This window comes from Prionailurus viverrinus, chromosome D4, assembly GCF_022837055.1.
Source record: "Prionailurus viverrinus isolate Anna chromosome D4, UM_Priviv_1.0, whole genome shotgun sequence".
NCBI classification, from domain to species: domain Eukaryota; kingdom Metazoa; phylum Chordata; class Mammalia; order Carnivora; family Felidae; genus Prionailurus; species Prionailurus viverrinus.
In genome coordinates this window covers 30582857-30605599 of record NC_062573.1, presented here as the reverse complement: position 1 = coordinate 30605599, position 22743 = coordinate 30582857, and the positions used below count along the sequence as shown (strand labels likewise).

At 42.9% G+C, this 22743-nt stretch overlaps 1 protein-coding gene across 4 annotated transcripts in view; it reads left to right on the top strand.

Annotated features, from left to right (window-relative positions):
- The window catches only part of RUSC2 (RUN and SH3 domain containing 2), a 67734-nt gene that overhangs the window by 35592 nt on the left and 9399 nt on the right, over nt 1-22743 (top strand). For 3 of the 4 annotated variants that reach the window (XR_007146343.1, XM_047830350.1, XM_047830352.1), the window contains exon 2: nt 18570-20666. Coding sequence is in view for 3 of the 4 variants with exons in the window: in XM_047830350.1 (XP_047686306.1) it covers nt 18638-20666 (2029 nt within the window). In the remaining variant the exon portion in view is untranslated. Of the gene's footprint in view, nt 1-8658; nt 9043-18569; nt 20667-22743 lie in introns of those variants that run through there. The other variant, XM_047830351.1, reaches the window with a different exon arrangement.

The window sequence follows — 22743 nt, the reverse complement described above, 5'->3', positions numbered from 1 at the left end:
GGCTCCAGGCTCTGAGCAGTCAGCACAGAGCCCGACACGGGGCTCGAACTCACATACCGCGAGATCGTGACCTGAGCCGAAGTCAGACGCTTAACCGACTGAGCCACCCAGGCGCCCCTATAAGTCTACATTTAAAAGTGTGCCAGGTATTGGTTTATTAAACCATGAAGAAAGAATGATCTAAGAGGAAGAACTAGGAAGATTAAAGCCAAAGGGAAAAGAGGGTTTCAATAGGAAAAAATAGTCAAATAAAAAAATTTAAATAATGTAAGTTCAAAATTAAACTATTTCAGACCAAATATTACAAGACAGACAGACTTTAGGTAGTTAAGAAATGGTTAGGGAGAAAATAAAGTTAACATAATCTATTCTTTTTATTTTTTTTATATTTTTGAGAGAGAGAGAGACAGAGTACAAGTGGGGGAGGGGCAGAGAGAGAGAGGGAGACACAGAATCCGAAGCAGGCTCCAGGCTCTGAGCTGTCAGCACAGAGCCCAATGTGGGCCCATGAGCCAAGTGGTGAGATCATGACCTGAGCCAAAGTCCCACCCAGGCACCCCAACATAATCTATTCTTTTAAGAATTTTTGTGTTGAAAAAAACAGGAGAAAGAGGGTATTATTGTCTCAGGCCCTTGGGTTGACATGCCAGTGATGCCAGAAATGCCTCTGCTTTCTGTATACCTGAAATTCCATCACCCTTACCCAGTTGCAGAAACTTCAAAGACTTCTGTCTCTGTGGAGCTGAGCAACACTGTTGATTGCTGCTGCAACTTACTCCTTTTAACAGATTAATGGAGATATAATTGATGTACCATGTTTCACCAGTTAAAGTATACAGTATAGTTGTTTTTAGCATATTCACAGAGTTGAGCAACTATCACCACAATCTAATTTTAAAACATTTGCATCATCCCACAAAGAAATCCCATACCTGTTAACAATCACTCCCTATTTTCCCCGTTCCCCAAGTCCCTGTCAGCCACTAGCCTACTTTTTGTCTCCGTAGATTTGCCTAATCTGTACATTTCATATAAATGCAGTCAAATCATATGTGACCTTCCATATTTGGCTTTTTCCACTTAGAGTAATGTTTTCAAGGTTCATCTATGTTGTAACATGTTTCAGTACTTCATTCCTTTTTTTGTTGAATAATATTCCATTTTATGAACATATCACATTTTACTTATCCATTCATCTATTGAAAGACACTTGGTTGTTCCCACTTTTTGGCTATCATGAATAATGCTGTGAATATTTGTATACAAGCTTTTGTGTGAATTTTTGTTTTCATTTCTTTTGGGAATATCTCTAGGAGTAGAATTTCTGGGTCATATGGTAACTCTATATTTCACATTTTAAAGAACTTCCAGACTGTTTTCCAAAGTGATTGCACCATTTTACAATCCTCCCAGCCATGTATAAGGGTTCTGATTTCTCCACATTATCATCAATACTTGTTGTTGTCCATCTTTTAGATTTTAGCCATTCTAGAAGGGTGAAGTGGTATTTCATTTTAGTTTTGATTTGCACTTCCCTAATAACAAATGACATTGGAATTCTTTTCATGTGCTTATTGACGATTTTTATGTCTTATTTGGAGAAATATCTATTCAAATCCTTTGTCCATTTTTTAATTGAGTTATAGATCTTTTTATTATTGAGTTGTTAAGAGTTCTTTATATATTCTGGATAGCAATCTCTTATCAGAAATATGATTTGCAGAAGTGCCTGGGTGTCTCAGTTGGGTAAGCATCTGACTCTTGGTTTCAGCTCAGGTCATGATCTCATAGTTTATGAGTTCAAGCCCCTCATTGGGGCTTGTGTGCTGCCGGCACAAAGCCTGCTTGGGATTCTCTCTCCCTCTCTCTGCCCCAACCTTGCTCGTGTTCTCTCTCTCGCTCTCTCTCTCCCTTCCTCTCAAAATAAATAAATAAAAGTTTAAAAAAGAGAAAGAAATATGATTTGCAAATATTTGCTCCCATTCTGTGGGTTGTCTTTTCACTATCTTGATTGTATCCTTTGAAGCAAAAAGCTTTAAATTCTTATGAAGTCCACTTTATGTTTTCTTTTGTCACTTGTACTTTTGGCATTGTATCTAAGAATATATTGCCTGACTCAAGGTTATGAAGAATTACTCCTTTTTTTTTTTTTAAAGCTTTCTTTTAACAGATCTTTTTTACCCCCACATGAACAGGGGTCTTCTCTTCTAAGCCGTTTGAGTCAGATCTGTCTATTGCTCACTCTCATTTACACTCAAGGCTCATCTTTTTTTATACTACGCGTGTTCAACAAGACTTGGACTCACCATTTTCTATCTGCCCAAGCACTGTGCTAGGTTTTGTGGGAAACACAAAATAAAAATTCTGTCTTATACGCTGGATATTGGGCAAAGATGAATTTAACTTGGACTTTGCAGTTAAAAGAGACATTAAAGTGGATATGAAAAAAAGAACAATATGGGGCGCCTGGGTGGCGCAGTCGGTTAAGCGTCCGACTTCAGCCAGGTCACGATCTCACGGTCTGTGAGTTCGAGCCCCGCATCAGGCTCTGGGCTGATGGCTCAGAGCCTGGAGCCTGTTTCCGATTCTGTGTCTCCCTCTCTCTCTGCCCCTCCCCTGCTCATGCTCTGTCTCTCTCTGTCCCAAAAATAAATAAAAGTTGGAAAAAAAAAAAAGAAAAAAAGAACAATAAACGCATCAAAAGACAAATGATTTACTTAATCAAAACTGTTTGTGGACTAATGCTACTTTTTCATGAATTTTGCATCAGTATGCAATGAAATGAGAAAAGTAATGATATGCTTATTTTTATGAAATGATGATAGTTGATGCAAAGTTTTTTTTTTAAGTTTATTTATGTATTTTGAGAAAGAGCATGGCAGGGGCAAAGAGAGGGAGAGAAAGAGAATCCCAAGCAGGCTCTGCACTGTCAGTGCAGAGCACAAACCATGAGATCATGACCTGAGCTGAAATCAAGAGCCGGTCACTTAACCAACTGAGCTACCCAGGCACCCCTATTTTGTTTTTTTAATGATGCTACTTGGCAATGTAAGAAATTGGCAATCCCATATTGATCTACTGAGTTTTATGGGATTTTTTTCCTGTCTGTAAAACTCACAGCCTGTAGCCACAGGTTCAGAAGACAGATAATTTCTGGCTCTGGGCTGATCAGTGAAGACTTGGCGGATGAGTTGATCTGAGCCTTGTAGATTCTGAATAATTCTGAGTAGAGATCCAAGTGTAACAGGTAGGAGAATCTGAACAAAGGCAGCAGAGTGGAAATGAGATTATGGGAATACTACTTAACAATGAGAAAGAATGAAATCCTGCCATTTGCAGCAACATGGATGGAACTGGAGGGTATTATGCTAAGTGAAATAAGTCAGAGAAAGACAGATATCATATGTTTTCACTCATATGTGGAACTTGAGAGACTTAAGACCATGGGGGAAGGGAAGGGGAAAAAATAGTTACAGAGAGGGAGGGAGGCAAACCATAAGAGACTCTTATATACAGAGAACAAACTGAGGGTTGATGGGAGAGGGGAAAATGAGTGGTGGACATTGAGGAAGGCACATGTTGAGATGAGCACTGGGTGTTGTATGTAAGCGATGAATCATGAGAATCTACCCCCAAAACCAAGAGCGCACTGTAAACACTTTTTGTTAGCCAATTTGACAATAAATTATATTTAAAAATAAAAAAAATAGGGGTGCCTGGGTGACTCAGTTGGTTAAGCATCTGACTTTGGCTCAGGTCATGATCTCACAGTTTCTGGGTTCAAGCCCCACATTGGTCTCTGTGCTGACAGCTCAGAGCCTGGAGCCTGCTTTGGATTCTGTGTCTCCCCCTCCCTCTGCCTCTCCTCCTCTCATGCTCTGTCTCTCTCTCTTGAAAATAAACATTTAAATAAATTAATTATTTAATTAATTAATTTTTAAAAATGGAAATGAGATAGTGAAACAAGTTTGAAGGACTACATGATGAAGTATGGGAAGTAGGGTTGTATAGAGAGGGAGTAGATAGATAGCAAAGATGGAGGACCTTGAAAGCCAAAATGAATTTGAACTTAATTCTCTGGATAATGGGAAACCATTAAAAGAGGTAGAAGGAGCGACATATGGAAGAAAGATGGTACTTTAAGGAGATGAATCTGGTAGTACTGGAAGGTAAATTGCAGGTGAGAATACTAATTAGGAGCCAGTTGGGGTTTATAATGTGACAATATTTGTATTTTGTTTCTAACCGGAAAATAATTTGATCTTTCATCAAAAACACTATAGATCTTTGGCAGTAGTGGGTAGAAGATAGGTGATGGTGTGGTGAAGTAAGCCAAGCACTTAAAATGTGAAAGCTGCCACCTTCTATAGGCAACTACAAACATTTCCTAAGTAGTGGCTCTCCAGTACAATGCATGGCTTAGCTTCACAGAAATCTCAGGGACAAAGACCATGGCCCTCGAGCTCTTATAGTAAGAAGCTAGAACTCTATGCTTGGTCATGGGGATTGGCTTTGCCCTACACTAAAGCTCCTTATCCAACCCACTTTGAGGTCTGTTTCAGGGAAGAGGGAAGTACAGCCATACCTCAGGGATGTTGTGGGTTCTGTTCCAGATCACTGCAATAAAGTGAATATTGCAATAAAGCAAGTCAAATGACTATTTTGGTTTCCCAATGCATATAAAAGTTACAATTATACTATACTATAGTCTGTGAAGTGTGCCATAGCATTATGTCTTAAAAAAGGTGTATGCCTTAATTTAAAAATACTTTATTGCTAAAAAATGCTAACCATCATCTTAGCTTTCAGTGAGTTGTAATCTTTTTGCTGGTAAAAGGTCCTGCCTCAGTGTTGATGGCTCCTGACTGATCAGGGTGTGGGTGCTGAAGGTTGGGGTGACTGTGGCAAGTTCTTAAAATAAGACCATGAAGTTTTCCACATTTATTGACTCTTTCTTTCACAAACAATTTCTCTATAGCATTCAATGCCATTTCATAGCATTTCACCCACAGTAGAACTTCTTTTGAAATTAGAGTCAATTCTCTCAAACCCCACACTGCTTTATCAACTAAGTTTATGTAATTTCTAAATCCTTTGCTGTCATTTCAACAGTCTTCACAGCATCTCCACCAGGAGTAGATTCCATCTCAAGAAACCACTTTCTTTGCTCATCCATAAGGAGCAACTCCTCATCCATTAAAATCTTATCATGACAGTAATAGCAATTCAGTCACATCTTCAGGCTCCACTTCTAATTCTAGTTCCCTTGCTATTTCCACCACATCTGCACTCACTTCCTCCACTGTAGTCTTGAACCCCTCAAAGTCATCCATTAGGGTTGAAATCAGCTTCTTCCAAACTCCCGTTAATGTTGATATTTTGACTCTTCCCATAAATCATGAGTGTTCTTAATGGCACCAGATGTGGTGAATCCTTTCCAGAAGATTTTCAATTACCTTTGCCCAGATCCATCAAAGGAATCACTATATATGGCACTAGAGCCTGATGAAAGGTATTTCTTAAACAGTAAGACTTGAAAGTTGAAATGACTTCTCGACCCATGGGCTGCAGAGTGGATGTTTTGTTAGCAGGCTTGAAAATAACATTAGTGTCATTGTACCTCTCTATCAGAACTCTTTGGTGACCAGGTGCCTTGTCAACGAGCAGTGGTATTTTGAAAGGAATCTTTTTTTTTTCTGAGCAGTAGGCCTCAACAGTGGGCTTAAAATACTCAGCAAACTATGTTGTAAACAGATGTGCTGTCATCCAGGCTTTGTTCCATTTACAGAGCACAGACAGAGTAGATTTAGCATAATTCTTAAATGCCCTAGGATTTTTGGAATGGTATATGAATGAACACTGACTGGTTCCAACTTAAAGTCACCAGCTGCCTTAGCCCCTAATGAGAGTCAACCTATCGTTTGAAGTTTAAAGCCAGGAACTGACTTCTCCTCTCTAGCTATGAAAGTCCTAGAAGACATCTTCCAATATATGGCTGTTTTGTCTACATTGAAAATCTGTTGTCTCATGTAGCCACCTCCGTTAATGATCTTAGCTGGCTCTTCTGGATAACTTGCTGCAGCTTCTACATCAGCACTTGCTGCTTCACCTTGCAACTTTATGTCACGGAGATGGCCTCTTTCCTTGAACCTCATGAAGCAACCTCTGCTAGCTTCCAACTTTTCTACTGTAGTTTCCTCACCTCTCTCAGCCTTCACAGTATTAAAGAGAGTTAGGACCTTGCTGTGGATTAGGCTTTGGCTTAAGGAAATGTGGCTGGCTTGATCTTCTATCCAGACCACTGAAGCTTTCTCCATATCAATAATAAGGCTGTTTTGCTTTCTTATGATTCATGTGTTTAGCAGAGTAGCACTTTTAACTTCCTTCAAGAACTTTCTTTTGCATTTACAACTTGGATAAGTGTTTGACACAGAGGCCCAGCTTTTGGCCTATCTCAGCTTTAAACACGCCTTCCTTGGATGAGCACTGGGTGTTATATGGAAACCAATTTGACAATAAATTTCATATTAAAAAAAAATAAAAATAAAAATAAATAAACATGCCTTCCTCACTAAGCTTAATCATTTCTACCTTTTAATTTAAAGTGAGAGATGTGCAACTCTTCCTTTCATTTGAATACTTTGAGGCCACTGTAGGGTTATTGGTTGGCCTAATTTCAATATTATTATGTCTCAAGGTATAAGGAAGCCCAAAGGGGAAGGAGAGAGGGAGGGGAGCAGCCAGACAGTGGAGCGGTCAAAACACACACAACATTTATTAAGTTGACTATCTTTTATGGGCATGGTTCATGGTGCCCCAAAACAATTAACAATAGTTATATCAAGGATCACTATTCATGGGGCGCCTGGGTGGCTCAGTTGGTTAAGTTTCCGACTCTTGATTTCAGCTTATGTCATGATCTCACTATTCATGAGATCAAGCCCCGTGTTGGGTTCTGAGCTGACAGCACAGAGCCTATGTGGTATTCTTACTCTGCCTTTCTCTCTGCTCCTCCCCTACTTGTTCACATGCACGTGCACATTCTCTCTCTCTCTCTCAAAATAATAAACTTAAAAAAAATTTTTTTAAGGATCACTGATCGCAAGTCACCATAACAAATTTAATAATAATGAAAAAGTTTGAAATATTGTGAGAATTACGAAAATATGACACAGAGACACAAAATAAATAAATCCTGTTTGAAAAATGGCGCTGATAGACTTGCTCCACACAGTGTTGCCAAAAAACAAACAAAAACAACAACAACAATGCAGTATCTGAAAACATAACAAAGTGACGCTCCATACAAGGAGGTATGCATGTACAGTGACACCAACACCATTTCTGCTGCTTTCAGTCTCCTTGTGAAAACCACTAATGGTCAGTTTTATGAAGCAGCCTCCTTCTCTCCTTCTCTTCCTCATTGTTTCCTGCTTTATGAGATCAAGGTGCCTTTGCCCCTCAAACAGATTTAGGTTGGAGGTGGGTTTTTGGAACTTTACCTACTTCTCTGTTCCCTGTGCAACTCTGTTCATTTTAGCATATCATCTGTAGACTCATGGGTCACATAGGAAATAGAAGAAGCAATAAGGGGAAAGAAACTATATCTCTTGTGGATCCTGAGTGGTAGTTGCTGTGGTCCTGGCCACTGGACCCAAGTCTTCTTTCTAGGGACCTGAAATCCAGGGGCTTGGCTGAGGGATCCAGATACTAGTCAACACTGAGAGGAGACCTAGATAGGTCCCCAGCTTGTGACTGTCTTTGCCATCAAGGGTGGCAGCAGGGGGCAGTGACCTGAAGTAGACAGACAGTGCTGCTGCTTACTGTACAACTGGCTCTGGCTGTAGCTTCTCCACTGTTTACTGATTCCCACAGAACTGGCCCAGAACCTGAGGAAAGTGGAGCTGGGAAGGGGTGAAGGGCTCTGTAGACCTACAGGCAGAACTGAGATTTTTCTCTGGCAGAGGGAAGACCTCTCCCTTTCCTTAGCCTTCCTTTCCCTAGGAAAATAAGCTTCCTGGCCCCTCAGCCTGGTCAAATGGATTCTGCCTCACCACTGGCTCAGCTGGACGCCACTTGACCAAAACCTGATGCAGGTGAAGGGAGAAGGTTTTGTTCCGCCCACACTAACAGAACCTCTGAAGATGTAGGGAACTGAATCAGACTCTGTGTTAGGAAGGGACCTGTGCTCAACCCGGTCCTAAGGCTCACTACCACCCTGTGTATAGAAGCCTGCCTATGGCCCAGTCTCTCTTTTTTCTGAGACAGACCTCATTTCTCTGAAGAGGCACACCCTAGAAAGCCTAGTGCTGAATCTAGCTGGGATACACAAAGACTCTACCTGCTGACAGAATGATGCCTGGTCCCTGAAACCTCCCTTCAAGGTTTCAGAAACCCCCTCCCAGGATGGCTGCTCTGCCCTGAGGCTAGTCTGGAATCCTAGTGAAAGGAAAAAGCTGGAAAACAAGGAGTCATTCAGAGTCGGTGAAGAGAGGAGGGAGAGGTTTCTGGCTAAGATCTAAAAGGAGGGGCCTAAAGGAAGGAAGGAAGCTCTAAGGCTCTGCCCAGACTTTTTCCCTGAGACTCCTAAGAGCAAAAGAGAAGCTAGACCCAGCTCTCTGGTCTAATTTTCTTTGCTGCCTTCAGAGTTCTCAGTCTTCCAGCCCTGGCTGCCCTCTGTGGCTTTCTCTCCCCTCCCCCTTCCCTAGGCTAAAGGGCCCACAGGGACTGACAGGGAGGGAGGCTGAGTGGCTGTACTGTGGGCATGCCTGCTCCTTTCCCTTCCCCCTTCCCTTAGCAGCAACGTCACCGCAGCACCAGTAGCAGCGGCAGCAGCAAGGATACTGGGGCTGGGATTGCGCAGCCTCCCTGCATTAGCAACGATGCCATTGTATTAGCAGAAATCAGATCTTAGGAAATCGGTTCAGTTCCCCCTGTGTGGTCCCGTGGAACAATGCCTCAGCTGGAACTGTCGAGGTAGAGCTTGGTTGCAGTGCAAAAGGAACAGAAGCCTCCGGGTACAGCTCAAGGCTCCTTACAGAGGTATGGCTTAGCGGAGCTGGGGGAGGGGCAGGGTAGAGACACTAGGATAACCGATCAGCACATTTGGACCCCGGCTTCTGAGGGTTGGCTTTGTCCTTCCGAAAGAAAGAGAGAGCACAGAGAGAGAGAGTGCAAGCATGAGAGCAAACATTAGATGAGCTCGTCCATGCATACATTTGGGCTGTGGTGCAGAGGCTTGGGCTAATGCTATTTTGTCAAGCAACAGAAGATCCCCTCTTTTCTGGGCGTTTCTAATGAGGCTGCTGTAGTATGGGTCATGGTGAAGGGGGGTCAGATCTAGGAACAAAGACTTAATGGGAGGAGACACCCCTAAAGCTATTGTAAGTTTATGATGGAGAATATGCTGGGATCCAAGCAGCTCTCAAGAGGAAGGGCTGGGAAGCATCCAACCCGTTCTTTTCCTCCATACATAAACATACATGCCCATAGACACGCATACCATATCTTCTGTTGCCATGGAGCCACCAGGCTGCAGGTAAGGATGGAATAAGAAAGAATGTTGACCAAGAGGCTCTATAGTATATTGGGGGAGGGGGAATGTGAGGAGTCAGTCACTGTAATGCCTACAGCACCTGACCTGTTATAATCAGTCTCCTTATACAGACTTAGATTCCTATCGGGAAGAGACCTAAGCATAAGCTGGTCCTCCCAAATCCACCCTCTTTGTCTCTTCCCTTCAGTCGTGCCCAAGAGAAGACTCAGACAGGAAAAGTTATCAGTGCTATTGACGCTCCTCATCGGGCCACAGATCAAGGTCAGGTTGTTAGAGAAGAGCAACTGAATACTGCTGTCTTCCCAGTCTTCCTTCAGGAGGCCAAGAAAAGAGGGAAAGAGTTTTATGACTGGCAGAAAGCTGCTGATGACCAAAGACAGGGGAAACCTTTCTTCTGGAATTTAGAACATTCTCCTGCCCAGAGTTGACCTATTGCTGAGCAGATAGAAAGAGTTCCTTAAATTCCCATTTCCACTGACCACCTTGGTGAATGATTCAAATACATATGCTAAAAGGAGTCAGTAGTTCCACATTGTGCAAATATGGGCACATACATACAGTCAGTAGTTCCACATTGTGCAATTATGGCAAATACACTGGGAAGTTGCGGGAGGGAGGGTGTTAGTTCCCAGGAAGCATCTAGGAATGTGAACTACAGAACAGGGAAAAGGGGCCTTGGGGACTATGAATGGGGCAGGAAGATGAGGGCTGGGAACTGAGACAGGAGTGGATTGAAGAGTGTTTAATAACACTCATATTACTGAGGTGGTAATATAAAAGGGACTGTCGGTTCAGAGAATAGAGAAGTGGGTAAATCCAAATTATGTAAGTGGAGGTTCAAGTGTGGGCCTGTACAGGAAAGGTAGGAAGCAGCTGCTGTAGTAGCAGAATAAATGCCGGTACTTTTGGAAAAGGGTGTGGCCCCTGAACATTTTCTTTGGGAGGCTGTTGTAGTAGGAAGAATTAGGAGTTAGGCAGACCTGGGTTTGTGTTGTTCCATCTCAGCTGTGTAATTGTGGGCAAACGATTTACTCTTGCTAAGCTTCAGTTTTCTCATCTGTGAAGTGGGAATGATTGTGCCTACTTTAAAAGATCATAGTGGAACCAGAGATGACATATGTAAATCACCTGGCATGTAAGAGCTCAGTGAATGATCACTAATAAATAGTATTATTATGTTAGGCCAAGAGACATCCATTTGGAATGGGGGCCAGGAAAAGGGCACTCATGGAAAGCTTTCCCTGATTCTGGAGAGCTAGACTTCATAACTTTATGCTGGCTAAACCCAACCACTATCTTCCTACTAGGCATAGCTATTGGGCCCGTCTTCTGAGAGCTTTCTTTCACTCTCTTCCTATTCTGGATTCTCTATTCCTTCCCCATCGTCATCTCCCATGTCTCTCCATTTAATCAGGGTGCAGAGGGGATCTGCAATGAGCTCTTCTACCCTATTGTTTTCAAGTTTATTAGAGCTCATGGCCCACAGTATTAAACTTGTATTGTTATAGAACAAGTCATTCCCAGGAAAGAAGTCTAAGAGGTGTGTGTTGTGTTTGAAATAAAGTCACATGTATAGTATACTCTCATTACATTCTTAACTAACAAAAGTTAAGTTATCCTGAGTCCTGTCTAATTGTCATTTATTCACTGAATGATCTTGGACAAGTCCTTTTGTTTTTGATTGTCAATTTCCTTGTTTTTTAAAATGGAAGTGTCTCTGCCTACTTTCGTGAGTTGTTGTGAGGATCAGTGAGGCGACATGTAAAAAAAAATGTGCTTTACAAAAATGTGCAAGTTCAGGAAAGGGGGCATGAATACAAAATCTCATGGGATGCCTGCAGTACGTCACCTCAGTTGACTGAGCTAGAGTTGTCTGTGAAAGAAATACTGGCAGGCATCCCCCTTGGTTGTGTGGAAATCAGAAAGGAATAAGACCTTTTCTAAGATACAAAAATATAAAATGAATCAAACAGTGATAGAGCTTTACAGTTAAAATAGGATTCAACAAAACCTAAATGTAAAAGCTAAAACTATACAGCTTTCAGAGGGGAAAAAAAAAGGAAAAATTTCTTTATGATCTTGTGATAGGCAAAGATTTTTTAAATAGGACAGAAGGCTCTAACCATAAAAGATAAATGGGATTTTATAAAATTAAAAACTTCCATTAATTAAAAAGCACCATGAAGGTGCACCTGGGTAGCTCAGTCAGTCAAGCATCCGACTGTAGATTTCAGCTCAGGTCATGATCTTATGGTTGTGAGTTTGAGCCCCAAGTCCGGCTCTGTGCTAACAGTGTGGAGCCTGCTTGGGATTCTCTCTCTATCTATCTCTCCCTCTCTCTCTCTCTCTCTCTTTGCCCCTCCCCTGCACATGCACTCTAAGTAAATAAATAAACTTAAAAAAAAAAAAAAAAAACGCTATTTAGAAAACAAATGGGCAGGGGCTCCTGGCTGGCTCAGTCGGTGAAGCGTCTCACAGTTCGTGAGTTCAAGCCCCGCATTGGACTCTATGCTGACAGCACAGAGCCTGGAGCCCACTTAGAGTTCTGTCTCCATCTCTCTCTCTACCCCCTTCCCCACTCACACACTCTCTCTCTCTCTCTCTCTCAAAAATAAATAAACATTTAAAAAAATGTTTTTAAAGAAAACAAATGGGCAAGCCACAGGCTGAGAGAAAATATTCTCAAGACATGTGTCTGATAAAGGAAATTTAAAAGCCCGTACAACTCAATAATAAAAAGACAAGTCAGTTTTTTAAATGGGTAAAATAGGGGCACTTGAGTGGCTCAACCCATTAAGTGGCAGACTTCAGCTCAGGTTATGATCTCATGGTTTGTCAGTTCAAGCCCCATGTCCAGCTCTGTGCTGACAGCTTGGAGCCTGGAGCCTGCTTCAGATTCTGTCTCCCTCTCTCTCTGCCCTTCCCTGTTTGCACTCTCTCTCTCTCAAAAATAAATAAACATTAGGAAAAAAATTTTTTTAATTAAAAAAAAATAAATGGGTAAAATAGAAGTCCACAAATAACCGAGCACCTACCATGTTCCAAGCGCTGTGTATAAGTTCCAGGGACACAGAGTTGACTGTATCACAGGTTTTGACCTCAAGAAGCTACACTCTAGCCTGGGGGACAGATATGTAAACATAACAGTATAATATAACTCTCTGCACCCTCCAGGTACAGATTCTTCATCATCTTCCATTATCCATTTATTCTTTATCTCTGGTTTAGAGGATCAGCCTTCTAGACTCTGTGTATCACTATGTTTTTCCATTTTAAAGCATGTATGACTCAATAATAGTTTTGTGGATCAGAATCACAAGTTTCTATGTTTGTATATTTGTGAATACCGCTTGAAAATGGTGGTTTGAAAGGGGGGTGTGGTTGGGTCGGGGCGCTTGGGTGGCTAAGTCGGTTAGGCGTCCAGTTCTTGATTTCGGCTCAGGTCATGATCTCACAGTTCCTGAGGTCAGCCTCTATGCTGGGCATGGAGCCTGCTTATGATTCTCTCTCTCCCTCTCCTGCCGCTCCCCTGCTCTCACACACTCACGCGCATGTGCATTCTCTCTCTCTCTCTCTCTCTCTCTCTCTCTCTCTCTCAAAAAAAAATTAAATTAAAAAAATATAGGGGGGCTGGATATTCATTGAAGATCAAGTGATGGCTGTAACCCATAGGTACTCCTAAAATTACTGCTATATGTACAAGATAGCTCCTTTAGTCCAGACCTCAGATGATAGCCTGGACCTTGGGGAAACCTAGTACTATCTATAAGGGGAAGACCCCCTCTCCAAGCCCTGAACCTGTGGTATCTACGTGTTTAAAGGAAATAAAACCGTTTAAATTACATACATAATAGATATATATTACATACAAATTAGGAAATACAGTTAATACCAAAAGGGTAAAATTATAAATAATCTAAAATCACTCAACATAGATAAGAACTATTAACATCTTGTTGTATATGGTTTCAGATTTTCTTTCATGCATATTGCTATGGTCTGAATGTCTGTGTCCCCCCAAATTCATATATTGAACCCTAACCCACAAAGGTAATGATAGTAAGAGGTAGGCCTTGGGGTGATTACTTCATGAGGGCAAAGCCCTCATGAATGATATTACTGCTTTTACAAAACAGGCTCCAGAGACATCTCTTGTCCCTTACACCATGTGAGGACACAGCTAGAAGTGCCAGCTATAAACCAGGAAGAGGGTAGAACACAGCCATTTTGACACCTTGTTCTTAGACTTCCCAGCCCCCAGAACTATGAGAAATAAATTTCTGCTGTTTATAAGCCACATAGTCTCAGATATTTTGTCATAGCAGCTTCAACAGACTAAGACACATATAGACATATATTTATTTTTAAAAATGGTGTCATACCGTACTGTTTGTAGTTTGCAGTTTTCACCTAATATTTTGTGAATGTTTTCCCAAGTCAGTGGTCACATTGACATATTTTAATGTTACTCTGCTCTTACTTTTTTATTAAAAAAAATTTTTTTTCCAGGGGTGCCTGGGTCACTCAGTCGGTTAAGCATTCGACTCTTGATCTCAACTCAGGTCATGATCTCATGGTTGGTGAGTTTGAGCCCTGTGTTGGGCTCTGTGCTAACAGCGTGGAGCCTGCTTAGGATTCTCTCTCTTCTTCTCTCTGTGCATCTCCCTCTCTCTCAAAAAAATAAAATAAATAAAATCATTTTTAAAATTCTTTAAAAACAAACAAACAAACAAACAAATAAATAAATAAATTTTTAAGTTTATCTTTGAGAGAGAGAGTGCGAGCATATGAACAGGGAAGGGGCAGAGAGAGAGGAGAGAGAAAATCCCAAGCAGACTGCACACTGTCAGTGCAGAGCCCAACACAGGGCTTGATCTGACCAACTGAGAGAAACCTGAGCCAAAATCAAGCGACACTTGGGGTGCCTGAGTGGCTTAGTCAATTGGGTGTCCGACTTTGGTTTAGGCCATGATCTCTGGGCCTGTGAGTTAAAGCCCTGCATCTGGCTCTGTGCTGAGAGCTCGGAGCCTGGAGCCTGCTTCCGATTCTGTGTCTCCCTCTATATATGCACCACCCCCCTCAAAAATAAATAAACATTAAAAAATTCAGAAAAAAAAGTGTTGGACACTTAACTGACTGAGCAACCCAGGTACCCCTGCTCTTTTCTTTTTTGTTGATTGATTATTATTGGAATTTTAGGTTGTTTCCAACTTTCTGTTATCCTTGTGGCATATATATTTGAACCCAAGTTTTCTTGGTGAAGGAAGAGATATGAAGGAGCAAAGAGAAATTATCTCATGTACCTCATAGCTAAACTTCCTAAAAATCCTCTTTATTTCTCTCTATAAAATCCCATACTTTAAGGCAGCTCTCTTTCTCTTTTCTTGTTCTCAACTTGTTTCTGCAAATGCCCCATCCCCTCCACTGCTCAACACTGGTTCCCTTCCTCACCCCTCCTGACCTCATAACTCCTAACCTTTTGTGTGTGTGTATTTTTAAAAAAGGTTTTAAATAACAGCTTTGTTAAGGTATAATTCACATACCATAAAATTCTGTAGTTTTGATTTTACTCGCAGACTTTCATAATTATCACCACTGTCTGATCTCAGAACATTTTCATTACCCCAGAAAGAACCTCCATACCTGTTAGCAGTCACTCCCCATTCCCCAGTCCCCCAGTCCCTGGAAACCACTAATCTATTTTCTGCTCTGTGGGTTTGTCTGTTCTGGAAATTTCATGTAAATGGAATCCTACATCATACAAAAAAGCTTTTTATGACTGGCTTCTTTTACTTTTTGAAGTTCATTCATGTTGTAGCATGGATCACCACTTCATTCCTTTTATTGCTAAATAGTATTCCATTGTATGTATATATCACATTATTTTTTTAACATCGTTTTTTTGGTGCAGCTTTATCTATATATTTATTTATTCATTTTAATGTTTATTTACTTATTTTGGAGAGAGAGTAAGCGACTGAGCAGGGGAGGGGCAGAGAGAGAGAGAGAGGGAGAGAGAGAATCCCAAACAGGCTCTGCACTGTCAGCGCAAAGCCTGATGCAAGGCTCAGTCTCATTAACCATGAGATCATGACTTGAGCCAAAATCAAGAGTTGAATGCTTAACCCACTAAGCCACCTAAGTGCCCCTATTTATTTATTTTTAAAGTAAGCACTACACTGGGGTGCCTGGCTGGCTCAGTCAGTGGAGCATGCAACACTTGATCTCAGAGTTATAGGTTCAAGCCCCACACTGGGTGAAGAGATTACTTAAAAATAGAATCTTAGAAGAAAAGTAAAAAGAAAAACCAAATTAAATAAATAAATAAATAGGGATGCCTGGGTGGCTCAGAGGGTTGAGCATCTGACTTTGGCTCAGGTCATGATCTCACAGTTCATGAGTTTGAGCCCTGCATTGGGGCTCACTGCTGCCAGTGCAGAGCCCACTTTGGATCCTCAGTCTCCCTCTCTCTGTGCCCCTCCCCTGCTTGTGCTCTCTCTCTCCAAAATAAATAAACATTAAAAAATAAAATATAAATGAATAGATAGATAGATAGATAGATAGATAGAGTAAGCTCTATACCCAATTGGGGCTTGAACTCACAACCCTGAGATCAGGACTCACATGCTTTACCGAGTCAGCCAGGTGCCCCTCATATACACACTTTTGTGTGAACATGTGTTTTCATTTCCCTTGAGTATATACCTAGGAGTAGAATTGCTGGGTCATATGGTAACTCTATGTTTAACATTTTAAGGCACTGTCAGACTGTTTTTCCAAAGTAGCACCATTTGACAATGCCTCCAGCAAAGTTTGAGAGTTCCAATTTCTCCACATTTTCACACATTTATTATTGTCTGTCTTTTATCTTAGGAATCATGCTGGGGATGAAGTGGTATCTCAGTGTGGTTTTCATTTATCTAATGACTAATGATGTTGAGCATCTTTTCATGTGTTTATTGACCATTTGTGTGTTTACTTTGGAGAAATGTCTAGGCAAGTCTTTGCCCAGTTTTTAATTGGGTTATATGTCTTTTTAATGTGGGGTTGTGAGAGTTCTTCATATATTTTGATCAGAAGTCTCTTTGTAAATATTTTCTCGCATTTTGTGGGTTGTCTTTTCTTGATGGTATCCTTTGACGCGTGAAGGTTTTTAATTTTTATAATGTCCATCCACCTTATCTATTTTCTCACTTTTCACTTGTGCTTTTGGTGTCATAGCGAAGAAACCATCACCTAATCCAAGGTAAAAAATATTTATTCCCCTGTTTTCTATAACTCAAACCTTGTAGCTCAGTTTAGTCTGTCTAGTTTCCACCTTTCTCCGTATCTACTACCCCCATATCTATTACCCCCAGTCAACTCACAAAGGATTGGAAGTCCAACAAAGTCTTCCTCTCTGAAAGGAAAGGGGGAAAAAGAGGGTAAATACTTTTTAATTTTGATGTAATTTAATTTGTAAATAATGATATTTTAAAACTGTATCCCTCACAAATGTATTTATCAGCCACTTGAATTTTTTCATTTATTATTGCCTTTTCATGTCCTTGAGTATATGTGACTTGCCTAGATCTTTTCTGTACTCCACATGAAGGGCTGTGATCCTATAATCTAAATGAGTTAAAATTTTAAAAATTGATGGTATAAAGCATTCAGCTAAATGATGGAGAACTTAGGTTGTGGGGGATTTATACTCATAGTGGGTGGAAGGAAAATGACAAGAATAAAAAGGGAAGGAAGAGAAATGAATGAAATTAGATATGAGGCATCTGAGCAAGTGAGGACTGTTAGGATTGAACTTGATAGCACAGAAGACTAGAATTTGAGGAAGCCATTCTGCCACAGTCCAGCCAACAGACCAGAGAAGCTCAGAGTGGGCTCTGTGTCCTTGGGGCCAGGAGACCTTGAACAAGAGAGAACTTTACCTTAGCCTATCAGAGGAAAAACTGGGAAGAGAAGACTTTCTAGGAGACCCCCACAGTGAAAGTTCTGAGCTGAAACTGGATAGAATTTGGGCACTTCAGAAGATCTGTACCCTGAGCTGGACAAGAATGTATTATGGCTGTCATGTTTGCTAGGTCTTATGTGATGTTGTGCCTGAGTGATACAAAAGAGATAGAAATAGACACTGGCCCTGCATTGAGAAGGAAGAGATTAGCATACTTTCAGTCACTTTGATGCCCAATTTGGTCTCTGTATTCAAGAAGCTGCAGGACAGGGGCACCTAGCTGGCTCAGTTTGTGGAGCATGTGGCTCTTGATCTTGGGGGTGTGAGTTCAGGCCCCACGTTGGGTATAGAGATTACTTAAAAACAAAATCTTTAAAAAAAAGAAGAAGAAGCTCCAGAACAGTAGTAAGGAGAGCAAGGATCCTTAGCCCACAGCCATGAGAGAGGGATAAACATTCTGGGGCTCAGAGGAAGAGAAAATGAGATGACATAGGGGGGCAAATGATAGAGAATATTTAAAAATAGTTTTCTTGCAAAATTATAGCTTACTGCTGTGAGTACATAATATAGTATTCATGATTTTCCCCTTATCTGAAAGCTTGCAAGCTGTAACTGTGACTAAGTCATCTCTGTATCCCCCTTAGTGCTGAGCACCCTTTCAGTCATCCTAGATGATTTTTCTTAGTTATGTCACTACTCATACTTTTCTGTACTCAGGACTAGTCATCATTTACTGCTAAGACCACATCCTTGAAAGAAAACGAGAAAGTGTTGCCCTTGAGAACCCCGAGATTTTCGTATGTGGCATTAAAAGGGGCTCTGCCTTTGGTCACAAGTGGATGCATGGCCAACTTAAAATGAAGGGGGTGCTCAAGAGCTGGGCCTGTGCAGTCCAGAGTATGGTGGGGTACCCCTGCCCTGTTGGGCTGTGTTATCAAGCTCCATCTTGACTCTGAATCTTTTCTCCGCTTGGGCTCTTCTCCACCTAAAAATGCTATGGGAAGGGCATGTCCCTGACTTCCAGGGAGGTGACATTAGGTTCCCTTTCTTTCCCTCTCTCTCCAGGTGCCAAGCTCTCCTGATGAAATGTGTTCTGCCCCACTGGGCTCCGGGGGCAGTGTCTGGTGCTGTTGATGCCCTTGTTCGAAATTTCCAGAATGGATAGTCCCCCAAAGCTGACTGGAGAGACCCTCATCGTCCACCACATCCCCCTGGTGCATTGTCAAGTCCCAGACAGACAGTGCTGTGGAGGGGCAGGTGGGGGTAGTGGGAGCACAAGATCCAATCCCTTCTGCCCACCTGAGCTGGGCATCACCCAGCCTGATCAAGACCTAGGACAAGCTGACTCGCTGCTATACAACAGTCTGCACTCTGCTCCGGGGGGATCTGCGCGGTCTGCAGACAGCACGAAGAGTAGGGTACGGGATGGAAGAGGCCCCGGGGCCCCTAAACGACACAATCCCTTCTTGCTACAGGAAGGTGTGGCTGAGCCAGGACTTGGTGACCTATATGATGACAGCACTGGTGATAGTGCCACCCAGCAGTCCTTCCACCTGCATGGGGCTGGTCAGCCCACCTTACATCTGTCCCCTTTCCAGCTGCCACCACCTGGCCCTAGAGTGAGCAGGCCATGGGGGGCAACACGTAGTCGGGCTGGAGTAGTGGAAGGGCAGGAGCAGGAGCCAGTGGCCACCTTGGATACCCAGCAGTGCAGCACCAGCCACTGCTGCCGGCCAGAACTGGAAGCGGAGACCATGGAACTGGATGAGTGTGGGGGGCCTGGTGGGAGTGGCAGTGGGGGTGGAGCCAGTGATACCTCTGGCTTTTCCTTTGATCACGAATGGAAACTCAGTTCAGATGAATCCCCAAGGAACCCAAGATGCTCAGGCTCAGGACCTCAGCACTGCCGCTGCAGTAGCACATCCAGTCAGTCTGAGGCGGCTGACCAGTCCATGGGCTATGTGAGTGACTCCTCCTGCAACAGCTCAGACGGTGTGCTGGTCACCTTCAGCACCCTCTACAACAAGATGCATGGCAACTCCCGTGCCAATCTCAACTCCGCCCCACAGTCTTGCAGCAACTCTTCCTTCTGCAGCCACTCAGACCCTGGCGCCTTCTACCTGGACCTGCAGCCCTCCCCAGCTGAGTCTAAGATGTCTTGTGAGTCCCACCACCCCGACAGTGGGGGAAGGGAGGGGAGCTATGGCTGTCCTCATGCCTCGTCTCCTGAGCTTGATGCCAACTGCAACTCCTACCGCCCACACTGTGAGCCCTGCCCAGCTGTGGCTGACCTCACAGCCTGCTTCCAGAGCCAGGCCCGTCTTGTTGTGGCCACACAGAATTACTATAAACTTGTCACCTGTGACCTGTCCTCCCAATCATCCCCAAGCCCAGCTGGCTCTTCCATCACCAGCTGCTCTGAGGAACACACCAAGATAAGCCCGGCACCAGGCCCTGGTCCAGACCCTGGCCCCAGCCAGCCCTCTGAGTATTACCTATTCCAGAGGCCAGAAGTCCAGCCAGAGGAGCAAGAAGCAGTGGGTTCCTCAGTGGAAGCAGCAGCTCCTGTGGGCCCCGCTGTGATCGAGGGGCAAGTGTACACTAACACTTCACCCCCCAACCTTAGCACTGGACGCCAGCGCTCTCGAAGCTGTGATCGCACACTGGCGCGCAGCCCTCCTGTCCGCCTGGGCTCACTGGAACGCATGTTGAGTTGCCCAGTGCGCCTGAGTGAGGGTCCTACAGCCCTCGCTGGGCCTGGCTCCCCGCCTAGGCGGGTCACCTCCTTCGCCGAGCTCGCCAAAGGCCGGAAGAAAGCTGCAGGCTCTGGCTCTCCGCCACTTCGACTGAGCATCGGAGACTCCTCCCAGGAGTTCTCACCCATCCAAGAAGCCCAACAAGATAGGGTGGGCCCACTGGATGAGGGCGTTCGCTGTAGCCACAGCCTACCACCCATGCCTTCGGGGCCAGGCATGGACCTAGTTGGCCCAGAGCCCTGGTCCACCCAGGTCTGTCAGGGCCCCCAGTCCAATGAGATGCCACCTACTGGCCTCAGAGCTGCTGGGCAAGGCCCCCTGGCCCAGCTGATGGATCCAGGGCCTGCTCTCCCAGGGAGCCCAGCCAACAGCCATACACAGAAGGATGCAAGAGCTAGAGCTGACGGTAAGGAACCTAGCTGGAGAATATGAAGATATATGCATGGCTTCCTCAGTGATAGGGCCCTGACAACCACCCCATCCATAACCACTAAAGGTTCCTCAGCCTAGATTAATCTTTCCAGTCCAGGTCATGTCCTACAGTTGTCACCGGGGGAAGGAGGGATAGAGGATAAACAAATACACTAAGGAGATAAAGTCAGGATTTAGAAATTGATATATTGGGAAAGGAAGTAACACAGAAGATTGTGATTGTAAGCCTGGATGACTGGAAAGATGAGGGTACGTGGATAGAGACCTCAAACACTAAAGTAGATTTATAGGAAAAGGGATAAGGCACGAGTTTAGTTTTGGACATTTAGGAATTTACAGTGCTTAAGGGATATGTCCAATAGGCAGACCATACTGGGTGTCAGTGAAGTCCATTCTTTGATCAGTGATTGTTGCCACTCATCAAAGAGTCTGAAACCAGTCGCTAGACCTTTAAAGCCTCCTGGGTCCTCTCTTTTCCTATTTATTTTATTACATTTAAATATTTTATAAAGGCTCTGTGTTAAATGCTGGTGATAGATATGAGGGACAGTCTCTGCCCTCAAAGAATATGGACTAAGGATGAAAACAGAAAAGGAAACATAATTAAAACACAGAGATGACAGTATGGTACTGGTCTATGAGAGGGCTATCCAGACTAACATGTCAGAAAAGGACTGCTAACATAATTTATATTTAAAACCAGTCTAGAAGGATGATTAGGAATAGGCTTTGTGGAGACTTGAAAGAACATTCTAGATTCATACAGTAGTCTGTATAAAACTACAAAGGTGCAAAATAACTTGATGCTTTCCAGAAACTGCAAATAATTTGGTATAGCCATGGTGGGGTGTGGATGGAACTTTTGAAGGATTTAATCAGGGAAGTGGCATTTTGTTTGTTTTTAACAGCTTAGTAGCATGTTTTCATTTGCGTTTTAGAAAGATCACTGGTTGTTTGGGTGGAAGGTAGATTGGAAAGGATATCCTGGGAGTCAGGGGATGGCTATGATCAGAGTCGTCAGAATAAAAAAGGTAGTTGCATATGTGGAATTTAAGAAACAAAACAGATGAACAAAGGGGAAGAAAGGAAAATTAAGATAAAAACAGAGAGAAGGCAAACCATAAGAGACTCTTAAATACAGAAAACAAACTGAGGGTTGCTGAGGGGAGGTGGGTAGGGGAATGAGTTAAATGTGTGTCGGGCATTAAGAGGGCACTTGTTGGGATGAGCACTGGGTGTCATATGGAAGTGATGATTCACTAAATTATGTTCCTGAAACCATTATTACACTATATGTTAACTAACTTGGATTTAAAGAAAAAATTAAAAACATATAAAATTAAATTAAAATTTTAAAAATAACTTTTAAAAAAAGAGGTAGTTGAAGCTTTGAGTGGATGAGAGTATCCAGGGAGAATGTGTGGAGTTATAAAAGGAACAAGGACAGAGAGCCCTGAGGATACAATGATTTGAGGGTGAGCAGAGCAACATCCCAAGGAGACTGAGAAGAATTAGGATATTAGAGGAAAACCAGGGGAGAGTGAAGGTACATGCACTAAATGAGGAGAAAATTTCAAAAAGAGTTCAACAAAATTTGAAGTGAAATTGCTAACATTAAGGCTAAAGAATCCAGAAAGCAACATTTGGGAGCAGTGAGGGTGGAAGCCAGATCTCAGAGGGTTTGGAAAGAAAGAGGAGATAAAGCAGGGGAAAGGGAGATAAAGGGGAATGTGCTGTGCTGTGGCCTCAGGTTGGGGTCCCTTGGCTTCTCAAAGGAAATGGGTTAAAAAAACATAAATGGTTTTATCTCTGCTGTTAGGGAGATCACAGCCCATCAGAAGACTTCACACTCCTAAACATACACAAAGGAGCTGTTCTTGGGGTGGGATGGAAAGGGAGGTCTCTAGGGAAGAGGGGGGTCAGAAACAGCAGAGATTGGCCAGAGTCCCTTGGAACCTACTCCCTTCTAAGACTGTACTGTCTGGCAGGTGTCTCTAGGCACAGGGGATGTTGTGGCTGACATTCTTAGGGCAAGACCAATCCTGGTGAGA